Genomic DNA, 20,151 nt, shown 5'->3' with positions numbered 1-20,151 from the left:
ATCCGTGGAACCGTCACGTTAAGGTGTTGTGTGTGTTTGGCGGCATGAAAAATGTCCCAAGTTACCGGTTGGGTTCGAGCACTGGACTTTTTCTGGAAAAAAAAAAGAAGAAGCTTCTTTCGATATGAGTGCGAGTGCATGCAATGGAGGTTAGGATTGTCATGTCAGGATCGTGTGAGGCGTGAAAGTTTGTAATGGAACATGCAAGGAAGCATCGGTGATAGACTCGTGGAGGAGAGGGCTTTTGCTGTGCGGGGCAATGTGTGTGTGTGGATGACAGAGAAGGGCAAGCGACTGAGATGTGAATTGGAGTTGACGTGCAGAGGTCACCAACCAAGGAGATAATGAAACATTTTAAGAGCTGACCCTAGAGGTTTGAATGTTGACTTTGCAACAGTTGCAGGAGCTCGTAGGGGGAAGGAAAGAAGCAGCGGTGAGGTGTGGTAGCATCAATGGTATTGTCCAAATTGTACTCTACATCTTTATGTATATGTGTGTGTGTTTGTGTATATGTGTATAAATGTGTGGGGAGCGGTAGTGTGTAGCGGTTAGCGCACTGCACTACGAACCCCGCTCACGGCCAACACCAGTGACGAATATCTGAACCGGTCCTGGGCCTCCCCTAGGTCCACTCAGCCTCAAATGAGTAACCTGGTACAGTGTGCAAACATCGCTACTCGGGAGACAAAGGCGGCCGGGCGTGGTGCTGGCGTCCCACGCTCACGTGCGCCGTGCCGACCTTGATAGGTGCTCGCTACCAGCACTTGCCCCAATAGTCTGCTAAGGCTATACGGGTGAACCTTCACTTCGTTTTTACATTAAATATTTGGGCAGTGGGAATGACAGTTGGTGCCTCTGCCAAAAATCTCACAGTTAGCCCATAACAACTGTCGATTGCGCTTGACGGAACCTTTAAATATGCACAGCAGCACACACACACACACAGCAGGCCCAGTACCGAATCAGCAACCAGTGGTTAACTAAGATGTGGGACAATTGAAGGACGGCAGCACACCTAATCCACAACGAAATTGGGCAGCAATCTTCGCGGATACTATCCTCTGTTTGCAATCGAACCAATAGCCACCGGGAACCATTCTCTAATAGGACCAGAGACGTGCGGCCAGGGGAGGCAGAGCCTCACCCGTCATACCCCCAATGAAAATAGTTGTTATGAAAAGTTAAAACAAAAAAATTTGGATTTTTTTGTCCCACTGATCTGTGTTATAAATGTAATTTCTGAGGGGTTGCGCAATCAGAGGGGAGGCTGCTGAGCTCGTCGCTGGCTCCTGGCCTCTCCCTGCATTCGCAGCGGAGCTCCGCAAATTTGGCGATTTGGACTATGAATACGATTGGAATCGCACAGAAATGACGTAACACAGATCAATGGAAAAACATGACTTTTTATTTAACTTTTAGTAACGGCTATTTTCGTTGGAGCATGGCAGGCGAGGCTGCACACGCCTGAATGGTCGGACAATTTGTCGAGCAAACGTGAGCCATTCCACCAGGATGAGTGGCACGGAAACGCATCCTTGAAAGCGACTCTGTGAATCATTTCCTCTGGGCGAACTTTCTGCCGAGCCATTTTCTTGCACGGTTCACGAATTGCGTCCTCCCGGAGTGCTTTGAGGTGTTCTTTCATTGTTTGCGTGACGCGCTTTTTCGTAATTAATGTGGAAGTCGGTCACCCATGTCGTAGAAAATAATATTATTGAAGTCAAACATTCGTTTTAATCCCCACTTTCCTCAAGGTGACCCCGTTGAAGCCCCATGTTAATGGTGACATAACTCTATTAAGTTGTTTACATTGCAAATTGCATCCTTCCATGTCGCTCCTCCCCCTCTACGTTTTTAATCTTTGTTGTCTCTCTCTCTCTGTTTCGCCTCCTCCGTGTGCTCCATCACGCTATCTCTCTCTTCTCGCCCCCCTTCACTGGAACAAACTTCCCCTCCACATGAACCCCATCCCGTTCCGAGATGTCTGCAAGTTGCAGGGTGGGTGTCCTGTTCACCGCTGAATCTCTGAACCCGCGCAAGCGGTTAGCATTCATTTTTTTTAGAGAGGCAAAGTTCCATTATACTCGCCGCAGAGAACCCTAGCGACATGACCGCACGATGTGATAGCTGGCGCCAAACCGTGCCACACGCCCTCCCGCATGGCCTTGTGGGTGCCTCGGTACATCTTCCGACATGAAGACCTCACGATAAAGTTATTTTATGTTAGTTTTTCCTTCCGATTCCGTTCCGGTGACTTAATCGGAATGAAATCAGGTGAAAAACTAATGACGTACGCGTACGGTAAGCAGTCATCTTTGCTCAACTATTCTCCACTCCATCAAAAACTCACTTTAGCTCACCCCACGACCTCTTAATCTCCCCCTCATAACCACTACCGTCTATGCTCCATCTTCACAATCTCTCCCCATAGCTACCACTCATCCATCCAATCCATTCATCATCATTTGCTCTCATCAATTTTGCTTTTACCTAATTCATGCATCGCAGATTCACCCATTACTTCCTCTCATATATTTTATTCACCTCATCTCGACCATTACATTCACATGTACCATTGTTAATTCTTTGTAGAATGCCTTTGGTGATTCATAAGCGCCTTAGTCAAGGCGCTCATGAATTACGTTAAGATAAGATAATGGGTAATTTAGCTTATACGGTATTCCCGAGCCTGCGGGATATGCGGCGTTACTGCCGTAAGCCATTCTCACTCCGCTGCTGATGAATGGGTTCGTCGGTCAAGCAAAGCATGTCCGATGTGGTGGGATAAACTGTGGGTACTTTCACCTATTCCAAAAGGGCGATGGTCTATGTGGAATAGTACTTCAAATAGCCTCTTTCCCTCGAGAGGGAGCTCCTTCTGCCAGCGGTGGCATGAGCAATAAATTGCAGGGCTGTACCTTTCCATTAAAAAAAAATATCAGATGCTAATGACGCATTTAGACTCATGGAAAATCCACAACTGTACACATGAGGCAAACAAACTGAGAAACAGTGGAAATGAGACGGTAAATATGAGATTTAAAAAATGTATTCTTCACTCGCATCGTGACCCTCTCTGAGGGCCAATGGTTGTTGTGATAAGAATGTTGATCATGAGAGCAGGTTGATCATTGCATTACGTTGATGTTATATATTTTAGGTACAATACCCTTTTCAAATGCCCTTTTGTGTTAGCAACGTTGATCATGACGTCAATTTTTAATTCAATAGTTTCATATTATGCTTATTTAAGCTAAAGCTTCAGTCGCATACTTTACTATCACCCAACAATAATAATAATAACGAAAAGTACAACAGAGCTATAATATCTGTTTTATATCAAGCCAAAAAAGGTTATGTCAAGGCTTACACAGACTGACAGACCAAAATAATGATACCATTGGGACCACGGTGACCTTGAACGTTGACCCTTTGACCCAACCGAGATATTGTGTCTCTGTGTACCACCTTTTCAAACGCCATCAATATTGCTGAAGAACATTGGCTGATGTTGCCAAGAACAATTCCAGCCGTATCAGGGGAACACAATCGAGCAGACGAGGATGATTCCTCATCCTTCGCTGTCGCCTTTAAGTGGGGGGAAAACCATAATCAACTATAATGGATGAGCAATTTTATTTTATGCACGCCGTAAATGATGGGTTTGGGTTTTTTTCGGATGCACAAAGACAAATAAAGAAAGCGTTCGCCCAATAATGCTTTGAACAGACTGTTGGGGAAAGTGTTGTTAGCGATAACCTATGAAGGCTGGCACGGCACATGAGGAGGTGGGTGGCAAGTGCCACTCCTGATCACCTTTGTCTCCCCAATGCTTATGTTTAGACACCGCACCAGGCGGCCGACCTAGGGAAGGCCCGGGACAGGTTAAAAAAATTCGTCACCATGAGCAGGAATCGAACTCGGGACGCTGGGTTGGGAGTGCCATGCACTCGCCACGACGCTAGCGCTCCCCATATAGACGTTTGGAAAACACTGCTCAGATATATGTTTACACGCACAAACAAGACACAGAGGCTTATATGATGTGCATGCATAAATGCACTCGAAATGTAAATTGAAATGTTTGTATATTTTTTGTAATTTTACTGAGCATATATTTGTAAATATAAATTCACATACAGTATAAACACAAGGACGTTACATATTAAGATGGTACAGCTTGAGAAAAGCCTGTTTCATGTTTCTATTGTATTCTACTTAGTTTCAAACAAGAACAGGTTTTCCCCTTTTTTCTGGCAACAAAACTGAAACCTTTTTTTTACGAGGACTCATGTGTGCATTAACTCCAATACTTGTGGTCGGTATGCAAACAAAAAAACATACTCTGATAATATATGCATTGTCCTTGAAACTGATTGTTCCACACCAGAGACATCTTTCTTTTGAGCCTCGTCTCAAACGGTATTAGACCAGAGAAAGCCAAAAGGCGTACAGCTCAAAGACAACGCCACTATCAGAGCAATGAGAGCTCGTGGTGAGCATCTACATCATGTGACCTCCTTTGCCAGTGCCAAAATATCAGAATAGGTTTTTCCCTTTTTTTCTGGCAATAAAACTGAAACCTTTTCACTAGGAATCATGTCTTTGCATTAACCACAATACTTGTGGCCAAAGGAGGTCCCATCATGTTTAAAAATACATTGCATTACACACTCATCACAGTTACACAGGATCACAATTCCCCATGCAACGTTTTTGTAGCATTTATGATATCTAAAAAAATAAAATTTTCTTGCTGTGGTTTTCACACCTGATGATGATTGCTTGTGTTGCAGTCGAAACGTCGTGAGAATTTTATTGTTTTATATTTTTATTATTTTATTTTTTTCCCTTCTACGTTACTTTACCGAAAGAACCAAGAATATGAATCCCTGCAGTCACGAAAGCTTTAAATCAAAATTTTCAATGTTATGTATTTTATCAATATATTAACTCAATGGCAACAATGGCCTCAAAGCCACAGAGCACACGGTTTTCCGTAGAGAATTCCACGTAATTCAAGAAAATGCGGAAGAAATAAGATATACGGTGTTAAAATAAATCAGACAAAAATAATTTCCACTTCAAGTTTCTAAGCTTGAACTCACCGTGCATGAAAATAATCCACAGATTGTATTTGTTCATAAGATTATTAAAAAAAAAGGATATTTACTTTCAACCCAAATGTATGCATACGAATATCCTCTTCTCTTCCTGTTTGACATTTGTAATCATACGAAACAAATGCCACCAGGGAAAGGCAAAGCCAGTTGAAACCAGAATTAAAACGGAGCTCGCACATAATATCAGGCACAGGTGGGGACATGGGTCGTCTTGAGTTTTATGCTTCATCATTGGTTTATTTTCAGTGAGGTAGTGTTGTAATAATAGTAATGTGTGTTGTAAACCCTCCTCCACCCGACAGTGGATTAAAAAAAAAGTGTCACGTAAATTAAACGTGGCCAGACGTATCACCTGGTTCAGCAGCGCCGCTGGTGGTTGTTTTCGGAGAGCGATCTCACGAGATTTCCATGCGGGACGGTTTACAACACATTTTTGTTACACGACGAGCTAACCCAAAAGAAACCGATTATGAATGATAATATCGGTCGTGAAAGCCTACTTGTATAATAGTTTGAGCTTGATGTTTATTTAGATGTTCTATACGTCCACTGGGAAAGTGTGTGTCCAGTAGCTTATATAATTCATATAGGCCTCTCAAACGCGCTTAAACTAAATAATGGAATACTGCATCGGCAGTTGGTGTAACTAAACTATGAACAAAATACTCGCATGCATCAATATCGCTTCCCTGAAGAGGAAAATGTCTACACAATGTTTCCGACTATGGCTCTTTTTCTCTGCAATGAATCGGGCCATATTTTGAATTGTTGCTTCGTGTATATTTTTTCGATATTTTCTCTATGACACAATTGATATATTTTCCCTCTGCTTTAGAAAAAGAGCCATTTCGCAAAACGTCACCGATTACATATTGTTTATTTTTTTAGGGCAGTGTTATTCACTAATGTGTTGAGTTTTCAAAGACGCCCTTTGATCAACTCACAGGACCTATTTTTAGTATATGTTCGCATTAATCTCTAAAGTGATCGTTCCTCATCAAACACATGCGGTGAGCAAAGCAAAGAAAAATGACCCATCGCGCACGTTCTAACGCAATCAAACCTCTTTCTCTCCAAATTGTCTCCAATGCTTTTGCGCAGGAGCAAACGGAGATCAGCTACACCACAGTGAAATCCAAGTGGAACACCATCACCATTAACGGCCTGAAGCCCTCGACGATCTATACCTTCCAAGTGCGCACACGGACGACGGCAGGATACGGGCAGTACAGCAAGCCCTTCCACTTCCAGACCTCCAATGAGCGTAAGCATCGTGTACAATTGTTTTTTTCTAAACGAACGCTGTAACGAATTTGTTGTTGTTAGTTTTTTTTTTCACCAGGTAAGGCCCACTGAGCCTATATTGCTCGTTTTTTCAGATGCGACCTGGCCACGAATTATTATAGCCCAACGAAGTGGTTTATCACGTGGAAATGTATAGCACCAAAATACTCTGAACAGCATGTTGATATTCTTGTTTTTTTCGGTAAAGTCACTTAGAAGGGAAACAATAAAATAATAAAAATATAAAACAATAAAATTCTCACGACTTTTCGACTGCAACACAAGCAATCATCATCAGGTGTGAAAACCACAGCAAGAAAATTTGAAAGAGTGGCGGGTTTTTTTAACGTTAATAAGAAAAAAAACGCCACTTTTTTCAAATTTTCTTGCTGTGGTTTTCACACCTGATGATGATTGCTTGTGTTGCAGTCGAAACGTCGTGAGAATTTTATTATTCATATTTTTTTATTTTATTGTTTCCCTTCTACGTGACTTTACCGAAAGAACCAAGAAGATGAATCCCTGCAGTCACGAAAGCTTTAAATCAAAGCATGTTGATACTAAATGTGGTGTGGGGGGGGGGGGGAGGGGGTGAAACGGTATTCATTTATTCGCCGCTATTGACTAAGATGAAGAAACGCACGCGGAAATATATTCAGGCTTTGTGTTGCTTATCACACTTACTCATTGCTAGAGCTACGGTTTTGCCATGTATATTTATTTATTTTGTTAAATTCATGTCCGAGGTGCAGGGGAAGTAATTTTTTTTTATTCTGAGTTCATTTTTTTGGCATTTTGGAAAAGGTAATAAAGGAAGCACCTAGTTTTAACGTCTTTCTACAGCCATTTCCAAGGTTTCACAGACTGTATTCAAATTTCAAATTCACGTAACCCTCGTGACCTCCATGAATCCTTGCTCCCTGGAAAATCTGCTCAAGTACGTGCGCAGTTATTCTACGGGGAAGTTGTTTTAGCACAAGCCATGACTATTTTGTGAGAATAAGCTGTCAATCTTAGTTTTTCTTTTTTATCCTGCCAACCTTGGTGTAATGGTAATCGCACTAAACTTGCAACCCACAGATCGCGATATATATATCTCTCCCAGTGCTGCAGTTGAAACAATGGGGCAAGTTTCTCAAATCCTCTGCCTCTGCTGCACCCAGGAGTGTTAATGGGTACACCGCAGTTACAGCTGATGGGAACGTTGCGTGCAGTGGGGCAAAGTGTGGGTAATCCCACCTCTTTCAAGACGTCTGGCCAGCGTAGAAGAGTAATTTTGGAACCACGGATCAAGATAAAGCGTGCCTATTTATAAAACTATAAACTAAGCTATTTGTATTTTACAATGTAAGGCCCACCGAGGTATATAGCTCTTTTCTCAGAAGCGGCCTGGCCACAAATGATAGCCCAACGAAGTGGCTTGCTTATCATATAGAAATTTGCAGCAGCCAAATGCTCTCAATGCTTAAATCTTGACTTAAAGCTTTCGTGACCGCAGGAACTCATATTCTTGGGTCTTTCGGTGAAGTCACGTAGATAGGTTCAAAGAAAATAATAATAAACTAACAGAAAACTACGACGTTTCGATCGCAACGCAGGCGGTCGTCTTTAGTCCTTTTCCTGAAGACGACCGCTTGCGTTGCGATCTAAACGTCGTCGTTTTCTGTTATTTTTGATGATTTTCTTTGAACCTATCTACGTGACTTTAACCGAAAGACCCAAGAATATACTCGCAATGCTTGCTTCTAAATGTGAAGGCAAAAAACCAGAGGACCCAGAGAAAAATCCACGCAACCACGGGGAGAACATGCGAACTTCAAATATACAGCAAGTGTCAGAGTCAGGATCGAACCCACACTCTCCTGTATACCAGGCGAGGTAATTAACATCTCGCCAGCATGGACGAGTAGGGGGGCTCTGTCAAGCAGAGGCCATTCCACCATTAGGGGCATGAACAAGAAAATACAGGTCTACACCTTCAGCTTATTATCAAGCTGTACCCTATATTCTTGGTTCTTTCGGTAAAGTCACGCAGAAGGGAAACAATAAAATCATTTTTAAAAAATATAAAACAATAACATTTTCTTGCTGTGGTTTTCACACCTGATGCAGTCGAAACGTCGTGAGAATTGTATTGTTTTATATTATTATTCTTATTTTATTGTTTCCCTTCTACGTGGTGACTTTACCGAAAGAACCAAGAATAAGAATCCCTGCAGTCACGAAAGCTTTAAATCAAAAGCTGTGTACCCTGTCAGGCACACATTCAAAGTGTCATTGAACATTGTTAATCTCCATTCGTGGTCCTGAACCAGTTGTGGAAATTTCACATTCCTGTAACACAACAATTATATTCGTAGCACAAATATCTCACATTTTCACGACCAGTTTTAATTCGACCAGAACAACGTTTAAAGCTGGATCATGCCAGATCTGTGAGAATGAGGCACTCACCGCTTCTGGAAAAAGTTGGCAGCACAAAAATAAGTATATAACTGCACCAATGTTAGACGTTTCCTACCATTTGGAGCCACTGCATAAGTGGCTTGAATTTTTATATACATTGCAGTGCTATTCGTTGAAAGAGGTCTATAGTGTATGATGTCCTGTCTCTTTGAATTGCATTAGGCACATGAAGGTAAAAATGTCCCAAACATTATGCATTGTGTGGGCGAATTATTACACTCAACCTATCGCGTAAATATTTCATGCATTGTCAGGTTGGTGAAGATAATTTGAACTGAATGTTCACCGAATCGAAATGAAAGTCCACGATTTTAATAATAACAGGTGCAAAGGTGGGAAGACATTTTTTTTTAAAATTAGAAATATACAGTGGAGAAATTACAGACGCATCCCTTCCCAGTTATCCATCTGCTCAAACAGAGATCACAGCTGGATTGTATCCTAGGTAATTAAGGCTGCTGATTGACCATTTTTTCCAATGTATATGCAAAACATACTTACATTTGGAGATGATGAATAAAGATCATTAACAATCATAGTCATCTTGCTCGCTCATGAATAGCAAAAGAATAAGGGGAAATTAATCATTAATGAAACTAAAATAAGTACTATTGTCCAATGCTGAAGTCTAATGTTTGTCTTGAAATAATCCATTCAGAGCAAAATAAACCAATTATGATTTATTCTTTTACACAAAAACGCACGTATTACATTTTTAAACAGACTGTAGATCACTCTCACTATCAGCTACACTACTAAATGTACGTAAAAAATAATTAAACAAGCTATTGTGCTTGCAGATTTATATGGACTGCATGCATTTTGCGTCTGTTTATGTGTATACTTACAACCAAATGCACACTGCACAGTTGCAAGGTAAACATGCACACATGCACACGACAAGGTCAACTGTAAAGGTGCATCCCGGCAATTGCTTGTACGCGCCACTGCTGGTGGAAGAGCCCCCCACGAGAGGGAATTCTAGGGAGCCCCCCTCGAGGGTACTGTATATTGCCAAGTCTTCCATGCCGGCCACAAATATTGGGAGAGTTTGGAGAATCCACACTTTTCGCCACCACACGTGACCTGTCAACCGACTCTGTTGCATTCATTTATCCTGCTGGGTGCACAGAGGCAGGGGAATTCAATAAACTTGTGCCATTGGTTCGACTATCACATCAGGATAAATAATTGGTGGCAATCCAAATTTGCGAGTCCAGCCTCATAGCCATTACATCGCGAGCTCACGTACCAAGCGACGTTGGATTGTTATTAATCGTTATCGACCAACGGTCAATCTACTGCTGGATGACGGCCTCCCTGAGCCACCACTATCTGTCATGCTCCTGCGATGTAATAATTCACCCAGCATCTGCATACCAGCTGCTTCCATCCCTCACTTGAAATGACAAGGCATGATTTCTAGACGTGTCATGCTTGAATCCACTTACTTTTGTGAGCAGTACGAATTATGTCATTAACCTCCTTATATTTTTTTTTAAAAGTATATATATATTTTCCAAGGACAAATCCAGGTTGGAAAACATTAAAGGCTCCATGCATATGCATTATTTTTCTTCCTTGTGAGGCCAACTTTAACCTTCATTTGACTACCAATCACGTTTCTGCCAGTATTGTTCTTTAAGGAATATTTTAATGGGTTGCCCCAGAACAAACCTCATTTTCTCCAGTCTATGATAATAATAATAAAACATACATTTCCATCACATCCATGGAGCTTAGCTTGGCTTGGTTCTTCTCGCTCACTCACTGCCCGGTGTGACCTTGAAGATGTTTCTTTCTGGCACGCTGCAGAACTCACTAATCAGAGCAGTCACTCGGCATGCTTCCACCTTATACTCTCTGTCCCAGCCTATAATCATTGGCCATTTCACAAATGCACGAGCACACCTGAAATTTATTTCGTTAAGCCTCTGATTGTGGCACCTTTAAAAAAAAAACAGTTTTCTCCCCATTATTATTTCCTTCCTATATATTTACTCTCGGACACTAATTCAGTTAATGTATGCTGTTAATATGACAAACTGATAGTTATTGGCCCTAATCTTCTTGTTCTTTCGTATGCTAGCCAATCAATTTGCTTTTGTCCTTCTTTTTCCGTTATGCCGGAGCAGCTACTTGTGTACAATTCGTCATGCCAATCTGCCATTTAAATCATGTTAGACCTTGAACTACCTTTGCCACCATATTTGTTCTCATGGATTTAAATGCCTATAGTGTTGCCAGGCGCCTGTACGGAGCCTATTACATAAATCGTGTTCAAAGATTCTGCAAGCGGATGTTTGTCTTCTGAAAACACAAAATCGTTGAACGGTGTTCCAATTCCTCTATAATTTACGTTCGAGCAAAACTTGGGTTAAAATGGGATCCCAAGCTAGAATTTGTAAGTGGTGTCACGGGTCAGGATATTGCCACTGTTGACTATTAACCCCTATATCCTAGGGACCACTTTTACGGTTCCTAAGATATTAATGAGATTGAATCCCTGCGATATTGCATATTGAAAAAAAAAATTACCGTGTCAAAATTGCAACATGCGAAGTATTTTTCTTTTCAGTTTACTGTACATTGCTTATTACATTAAATGCATATCCTTTCCCAAAATGATATAATTGAGCATTTAAGCTGAAATTCCTCAAGAACCACATTGGTTTTTTTTTTCATCATGGTCGGCCGCAGCCTTGCTTTATCCAGCCATGCCAAGAGTTGGGGTGTACGTATGTAACTTTATTTTGGGGAGTGGCAGCGCAGTGCTTAGCGCACTGCACAATGATCTCGGCAACACGACTTCGATACCCCGTCACATGGACGACACCGGTGGCGAGTAATATCTGAAGCAGTCGTTCTCTACCAGCGCGTTCTGACCAGCTTGGTGAGGTATGATTAAAATAATCGCCATTTACTGAAATGGAGTGGGTAGACTTGTCATGCAGACTTACAGTGGTGGATTGACAATGCGCTGATTATTATTATGGGGAGTAGTCATGTTTAAAACTGCCTTTGTCCTATCATCACAAGACAATTTGTCATATCGCAGTGCACATTCCACCACGAGAAATTCACAGGGCTTGGCTCTTTTCCACATCAAAGTCTTGGCAGTGGGGCGTGTAGATTGTGCGAATAGGTGGGTGGCACTGCCAGAGTTTGATATGTTGGACTGATCTCTAATTAATATTCGAGAATTAACCATGCCAATCAAACGTTGAAGTAAACCGTGCACTTGTATGTATGTTGAACATCTTTCACACCGTACGTAGCCAACCGTGTTAATCGGGGGATGTGGGTGGGAAGGACAACAAACTAAACACAAAAAGCTGTCGTAAAGAAATTTAGTTTTCAATCTATATTTAAAAGTGCATTGCTCCAGTGGATTCTCAATACTGCGTGTTCGACACTTGCCCAACACTTGTCAAATGTGAAGTAGCAAATTCTTCCTGCGGTTAGTGCGTGAAATTTGAAACTGAATGCTTTTTTTCGTGGAGTCTGTGTGGAAATTAGACTCTCTGGTTTTTTTTTTAAAACCTCCAGGAGTTGTGCTTCCCTAGGCATACATTCTGCATTCCCTCAACCGTTACTGCCACTGAAAAGGACCGCTACTGTGTTTTCCATCACATTTGCGTAATTTATTCATCTCGTTTTTTTGCTGACCCAAACAACCGCGAGGACAGTCGATCCCATCCCCGTGGTTGTTTACAGGCTGTGCTATCATTGCGAGTTGATCGTAAATCTATTAAAACCGACATTTGGCTTAAAATTGCCCTGCCTGTTTTCCAGGTCGATTAAATATGCAAATAAAAAAAACATTACCTAGTCTCATGAAACGGCAGTACAGTGCGCACACACAAACACCGACAAAGATTTTCCCCATAAGCCTTCCCTAGGCGATTTGGGCAAGTCGTATCATTGAGCACCACTTCAGGCCAGCACAGATCGCAACCTAGCAAAGTGCTTGTCACACCGCACTACCAGCCGAGCGAGCCGAGCTCGATTCTCTCTCACGGCCAACGCCAGTGACGCATATCTGTGTAGGCTGGCACAGCGCTCAGGAAGGTAGTGTGGCCGGCACTACTCCTGGCCACCTTGATCTTCTCAGTGCTGATGTTGTTTTACTCACCGCATCAAGTACTCAGTTCAGGAAAAGTCTGCCTAGGGGAGGTCCGGATCCCGTTTTATTATTCACCACCGATTAATTGAACTCAGGTTGCCTGGGTTTGTATCTCAGTGCGCTAACCATGTTGCCACCGCTTCACCCTTTGTAGTACATACACACACACACGTGCCATATTTGAAATGTGCCAGAATCTGTGTTGAAATTGACACTACAATATAAGAAAATATTACAAGCTGTCTCCCATTCGACAGTCAAGCCACTGTGGGCACCACAGTAGTGAGATGTTAACTATCTCACCTGGTGTCGTGGATTCGATCCAAACCCTGACGCCTGTATATTTGGAGTTTTAATTTATCTCCTGTTCCTCCGGTTTTCCCACCATATTTAGAAATATTTAGAGTAGTTGGCTGCTAGAAATTTCCGCATGAGCTAGCCAGGTCGCTTCTGAAACATATCTATATAGCCCAGTGAGCTTTACCTGGTAAAATAAAAAATAGTTTCGCTTTTTTTTTAATGCCTGGTTAGATAGCTGGCCACCCAAGATTAGCAATCTAAAAAGATGTCAGTGTCCTCCATGATGCCCTGAAGTAAAAATGTCACTTGTCATAATTGCTTACCACTGTGAGACACCTTCTCTTCCAACTGTGTGGAATGTATCGCTGAACACCATTCAGCACACGTGTTGCCCTTGATATGTGGGTACCTCTTATCGCGTAATTGAATTGTGGATATTAAAAGCGTGTTTCTTTCTGTGTTCCTTTGCAGCACTGGATATCTCTAGTGATCCAAGCCAGAGTACCATTGTGTGGCTGTCGGTAGCGACCGGGATTATCGTTGTTCTCATCATTGTTTGCTTCTTATTGAAGGGAAGGTAAGAAAGCAATCTTCTCATTCTTCCTTAAATCTGTCAAATACTTTAATGACACGCGTGGCCTTACTTGATATTTCCAGATCGAATGCAGGTATACTGGTTGAAGATAGATATCGTTGAGGAGTGACCTTTACTTTTTTACAATCTTTGACAGGAAGCTATTTGTGTAAATGCCTTAGAGATATGATGAGGCCATGTTGTACTTACCCTATGAAAAAAAGATGCCAATAACTGTTATTGGGCCAACAAAGTTCCTTCTGCCTTGCGTCGTGAATCTAAAATGCTCGCGTATGATGCATGCAGCTATTCTTAGTAAATGGCGCTCCGTGATGATTTGTTAGAATTTCAACAGATTGCAAAATCAGTGCGTTCTGCTGTGTAAAATTGAGACGTTAATGCAAAGCCAGACAAGCAGTGCACTCCATCTATAGTCAGTCGCATATGATGCAGGCAGTTGTCCATGTCCTGAGAAGAGCCTTGTCTTAACTAACGCGTGTTTAAAATTACAAAAAAGCAATGGACTTTTATTTTGCACTGAATGTATCACACGGTAACACCTTTATATATATAAAAAAAAAAATTTATCACAGAAACCATTTGTACCTGAATTGGAGACGTCTGTGTGCACGCATTTTCGTGGCTGGCGGTGGCGTAGCGCTTGGCGCATTACGCCACAAAGCCGGTGATCAGAGTTCGATTACCGCTGAACCAGCCCTGGGCGCCTCCCCAAGGTTGACTCGGCCTAAAATGAGTACCTGAGTGCGGTGCGTGAACATCAGCACTGGGCAGACTGCCCACCTTCCCTCGCTTGTGCTGTGTCAGCCTTCGTTAGGCCCTCACTTGCCAGCAAGAGTCTGTTCAGAGCTTCTCGTCTGATATTTGCCATTTTTTTTGTCTTTTACATTACACACGTACAGTAAGTGTCCTATTTGTCTACAACATATTTGTTGTTTCATTAACGGGACATTTGTTTCCGTTGTCAAAAAAAAAATTGACCTATGGGCTTTCCAGATCAATGTTTTGCTGATAGCAGCCTTGGACCAGTCTTTAAATAGACGAGTCCCAGTCACCAAGTCGAATGCATGCACATCGTGCATGACACAAGGCCCCGGCCACAATAATTATTAATAACAATGAACATTTACAAATATGTACACAATAATGCCGTGCAAGGCCGCTTCTTTATCGATTATTTGGCAAGAACACAACGTCTCAATTTAAAGCTTTCGTGACTGCAGGGATTCATCTTCTTGGTTCTTTCGGTAAAGTCACGTAGAAGGGAAACAATAAAATAATAAAAATATAAAACAATAAAATTCTTGCGACGTTTCGACTGCAACACAAGCAATCATCATTTTTATTGTTTCCCTTCTATGTGACTTTACCGAAAGAATCACGAATATGAATCCCTGCAGTCACGAAAGTTTTAAATTTAAATATAAATAACTTGTGGACATTTGCTTTGCTGTGCAAAAACGAACATATAAATACAAAACTAGGTAGCGGTACACTCCATCCATCGCTAGTTACCACCCCTGCAGTTACTGGGGTAAATGAGGTTAACCACCACACAAAGAAAACTCACGTGTATATGCAGTAGAAAGCTGGCTATTAGCACGGCCCTTTTGAGTAAGGTCAGCTGTGCTTATATCCAAAGTGTACTTGTATCAGAAGTTTCCCCATCGCCTTCAGCCCGCCAATGTAACCTGCATATTGTCGTTTTTTACGGAAATGTGCTTATGAGTTGTGCTTATATGCAGCTTTTTTTGTAATGTCTTAATTAGATTTTGTATCACGTTTGCTGAGCAAAGGCCCAATGGTCCTAACGCAACAAGTGGCCATATTCGAGTTGTAATATTTGTACATGTGTGGGTGCACACGTTTCTCGAATTAAACCGGGTTATCAGGCCTTAGGAAAAGAGACGATGGAGGCATTGATTTGTGCAGCCTTTAGCGGCCACTGAGCCAGATTGAAAAGATGTCGTGTCTATAGCCACCCCACCCAAATAATCCCTGGAGAGAATGTTCCACCGAATGGTTATGAAATGGGTGGATTGTAAACACCCTCTTCCGTTGAAAAGAGTAGACCATTGTGTTCCAGTTGTCTACTCCTGATGCCAAATTTGTTAATTCATTACGAGTGAGGTCAAGTTGGTAAAGTTGCAGCTCTGCAATTGCTTGTTCCCCACTGCTGGCAAAAGGGCCTCCACTAGAGGAAGTCCCAGAGAACCACTCTACAGCGTATTTGGCCTACTCTTTCATGCGAGCCTGACGTCTTGGCAGACGTGGGAGGTACCCACACTTGCCTCCACCGCACGCAACCCGCCGATCGATGAACGTTGGCATATCCATTTAACTTCGGTGTATTAATTTACGCTGTGGGGTGGACAAAGATGGGGCAATAATAATTACAAAAACAACTTGCTCAATTGTTTCAATGTCCCCCAATGGGAAATAGATTCAGTACGATAACCATTACGCGGAATTTTATCACAGCGCCGTGTTCCAAGGTGACAGTGGACAGACTAAACGCAATCAGCAGAGACGTAGAATTTCCCTTTCTGTCTGCAACCACGCTTCCCATTAGGATATTGTCATTGGCAAGCGCGGTAGCAGTGTGCACCTTGATTGTAATCCAGGTAAACACGGCCGCGGCATTCCTTGCGGTGGCTTTCTCTGTGATCAGCGCTCGTGGGGATTAAGTGTCACAAGGCGACACTGTACGCGCGGCCAATGCGCCTTCACTTTTGTTGCCCAAAGCTTAAATTTTCTGGCACATTTGCAGTCGGCGTGTGATGCCTGCAAGTATGCGCTTTCACCGGGAGGGTTATTGCAGGCCAAGAGACGACAGAGTTCACAATGGAACGCACCGGCGTGCGCACATACACTAGAAGGGCCATCGTCATTAATCGATAGGATGGGAGGTCCTCAATTCAAATAAAATAAACGGTGTCAATCGATGGAGCTCAACCCCAATAAAGTTTAGAGAGGTGAATGGAGTTCAAAAGAACTCACAAACAAACACCTCGTGAAAGACCCAAAGCAGAAGATCCCTGGGTTTGATCATCCACGAAGCTCATGGTCCGGCCTAAGCCACATCACCAGAAACCATGGATGATGCGAATACCTGATGCACAAATGGAAAAATAAGAAACTCTCCAGAACAGACCGTACAACATATAACGACGCAATGGCCGATCCACAAATACGAAGGAGACATCACAGCGATGCACTCCGCTAATTCTGGCTTGACCACCTGAATGTGAAATTGTAAGTTGTTGCTCTGCATATGCATCAGCCATACGAAAGAAGAAGAATGGGGACTCATCCAGCATAACAGTGCATTGTAGTAATTTCCTCAGTGACCAAGGAGTAAGAGCATGCTGGGTGCGATGATTCCTGACCATGGCTAACATCAAGTGGGGACTGATGTCTGAATTGGCCTTCCCCCACCAAACCTACTTCACCAATCCGCTCTGACCCACGTGGAGAAGTATGGTCAACTTATGGGAGAGGTCTCCGTCCAGGGGTGGATTAACACATTTGTTATTTTTGCCGTTATAATTACTATTTACCATATTTCACTTTGACCTGTGGCCACAATCAGAGACACTGAATTCGTTAATTATTTAGCAAGTCTATTATTTTGCACATGTGATATACATGTTTAAGTATATACAGTGTGATGGAGACTGTAGAATTTTCGTTAAAATACTAAAATTATTTGATGAAATCAATAAAAGCAAGTTTTATTTAAAATAAAAAAAATCAACAGCCATTACAGTATTATGCATATTTACCTTTATTTAAATATTTTAAATTGAAATGTTAATCCTAGATGTGATGATTATGATTTAGGTTCAGCGATGCTTCATTTTGTCCCTACATTATTATGGATGATCCAATGAATATGCCCACAGTTAATTATAACATTCGAGAGATTCAATTTCAGCCGCACGTAACTGTGCATCTAATGTGTGCATATTCATACGCACAGTATGTACGAGCAGAGTGGGAGCTGATTATGGTCGTCAAAATGATTAAAAATTTGAAGTGGCTGATTTGCTTAAGGGGATGATGCCTTTATCGGAGCGGAGAGCCAGCACTGCTGAGATTCGGTGTGCAAATCATAGCGGCTGCCCGCGATTAGAACCAAATCATCACGTATAGTGAGCTTTATGGCCTCAAACCGGTAACCAGTGAATATTAGGGGGGGGGGGGAGTGGGGGGAAAACATTATTAGTTGGTTATTTGACTTTAATTTGGCCGAGGCCTGCTCTGACAGTTAAAGTTTATTAATGTAAGATTGACATAACAAAATACTCTTTTGAGCATGAAAACATATACCACAACACGGTTATATTTAGTCATGCAATCGCAAAAAAAATAGAAACGGATCATTAGGAGGTCATCTTCTTGACAAAAAAACACGAAGTCATTTTCAGCTCTTTGACATCCACTGCCGACCGACGAACTGTTGCATTCCCAAATGTGACACCTGGGTAAGACAGACGTGGGGGTGGGTGGTGAATTTAAGAAAATGTGCCCGTTGTTCCAACTGCCACTCCGGGAGATCGAACCTGTGACCTCTGGATTGCAAGTCCAGTGTGCTGATCATTAGCACGAGGGCAGCATCCCTTGAACGTGGCAGCATGTGTTATTGCAGATCAGAGGAAGTTGCAGTTTGAAGAGTAAAACATCTTGGGCTCACCACTCGACGCGTGTTTCTTGAAGGCGAGCTTTAAATTGTACATTGCACGCATACAACCTCCCTCTGTGGTCTGCAAGACAAAGTTCGATCGCATAATGCGTAAAGCTTTCGGGGGCCAATATTATAATCCATTATTGATTTTTGGTCTATTGGCCAATTTTCTGTCGTGAAACCCTCCACCACCCGACATAGCCAACCAAATTGGATCGTCGCGTTCACAAGCGTTTAAACGCACACATTTTTATCGTTTTAGCTTGGTCGGTGTAAGTTGCAGAGCAAATCTCCAACCCTATTGGTGTTAGTCTGCACTTTCTTAACCCCCCCCCCCCCTTTAATAACTTCACGATTTCAAAATCTAAATTTTTTATGCAAAAATGTATGGTGTCGCCAAGGGCAGCGCTAAGATATAACTCTAAAGCCCACATCTGATGGATCTTTAACAAAGCTAAACTCTTACATTTTGTGATGTTCACATTTGTTACTTTTTAAAATATATACCTTCATTTTTCCAGAGACAGACTTCAGCATCGACTGAAAATCTGCCACGTTCGTCTATTTTGCCCAGGGACTTTTATTCACACTCGCCGCAATTCGCGAGAACATCTATTTTGTATAATGTGAAATTATCATACAGAGGGGAAGATTTCACACATTTAAAACGTTCAACTTTGAAAGCTGTACGAAAATTGAAAACTCAACAAAACCGCGTGTTTAACTTTAACGTAACGGAGAAGCAGATGGGGTAAATTCAAATTAAAGCACCAGATCTTCTCGCGAATTTTTGTTAAATATAAAGCAAATTATATTTTCCTTAAGTCCAATAGGTTCGCGATTAATACAATTTGATGCGATGAAGCCCTTTTTGGGGGTCTGTTCGTCTTATAAAAAAAACTGTCAATAAAATAGAGCCAGGGTATGGCAGTATGGGCATGGATTATTGAATCGATCTGTGTGGAGCTTTGAGTTATCTCCCATTTGATGTGTGGGTTTTCTCCGAGTACTCTAGTTTCCTACCACTTGTCAAACTACCCCGATGCATGAGCCTCTTAATTCTGTTCTTGCGTATAACGATGGCGATATGTTCAGCAGCAAAAATATCCAATGTCGAGGTCTGCTCGCCACAGGAGGGTTTAAAGGAGAGAGTTTGCGTAGTTTTCCTTACGCCTCCATTGAACGAGTGCAGACTACAGTGGTTTACTACACGGGCCATAGTTTTGGGTTGCATGGCCACAATCGCGCTCCTGTGCCTTGCCTTTCAGTTTTATTGAGGATCCTCCTTAAAAAAAAGTAGTCCTGGTACTCAGTGGGGTTTGCCTGATGAATCAGTCACAGCGATGTCCTGCTCAAATGAGCTGTTGTCTCATCGCCCATTTACAGCCCAGAGCCGATCGTGGAAATGCCTCATTCCCGCGACGGAGGCGAGTCTATCCTTAAGGCAACCGCTGTTGAATTCCCCGCGAATCTGTGCTTGTTTGATCGACCCGATGAGCGTTGATGGCCTGAGTTAACAAACACGTCGTATACGAACGAGCAACTTTCCCTTTGCGAGCTGCTTGCTTTGTCA

General features: G+C 42.3%; 1 protein-coding gene across 5 annotated transcripts in view; it reads left to right on the top strand.

Moving 5' to 3' along the window:
• Positions 1 to 20,151, top strand: part of LOC116950470 (ephrin type-A receptor 4-like) — a 149,867-nt gene that overhangs the window by 73,055 nt on the left and 56,661 nt on the right. For all 5 annotated transcript variants that reach the window (XM_032968252.2, XM_032968248.2, XM_032968251.2 and 2 more), the window contains exons 7-8: positions 6,225 to 6,387; positions 13,771 to 13,876. In XM_032968252.2, coding sequence (XP_032824143.1) covers positions 6,225 to 6,387; positions 13,771 to 13,876 — 269 coding nt within the window. The remainder of the gene's footprint in view (positions 1 to 6,224; positions 6,388 to 13,770; positions 13,877 to 20,151) is intronic.

The sequence above is a fragment of the Petromyzon marinus genome, chromosome 39 (assembly GCF_048934315.1).
Source record: "Petromyzon marinus isolate PM22_M1 ecotype Great Lakes invasive population chromosome 39, UKy_Petmar_22M1.pri1.0, whole genome shotgun sequence".
In the NCBI taxonomy this organism is placed as follows: domain Eukaryota; kingdom Metazoa; phylum Chordata; class Hyperoartia; order Petromyzontiformes; family Petromyzontidae; genus Petromyzon; species Petromyzon marinus.
Note: the sequence above shows the minus strand (reverse complement) of the source record. Positions and strands in the feature narration are given on the sequence as shown.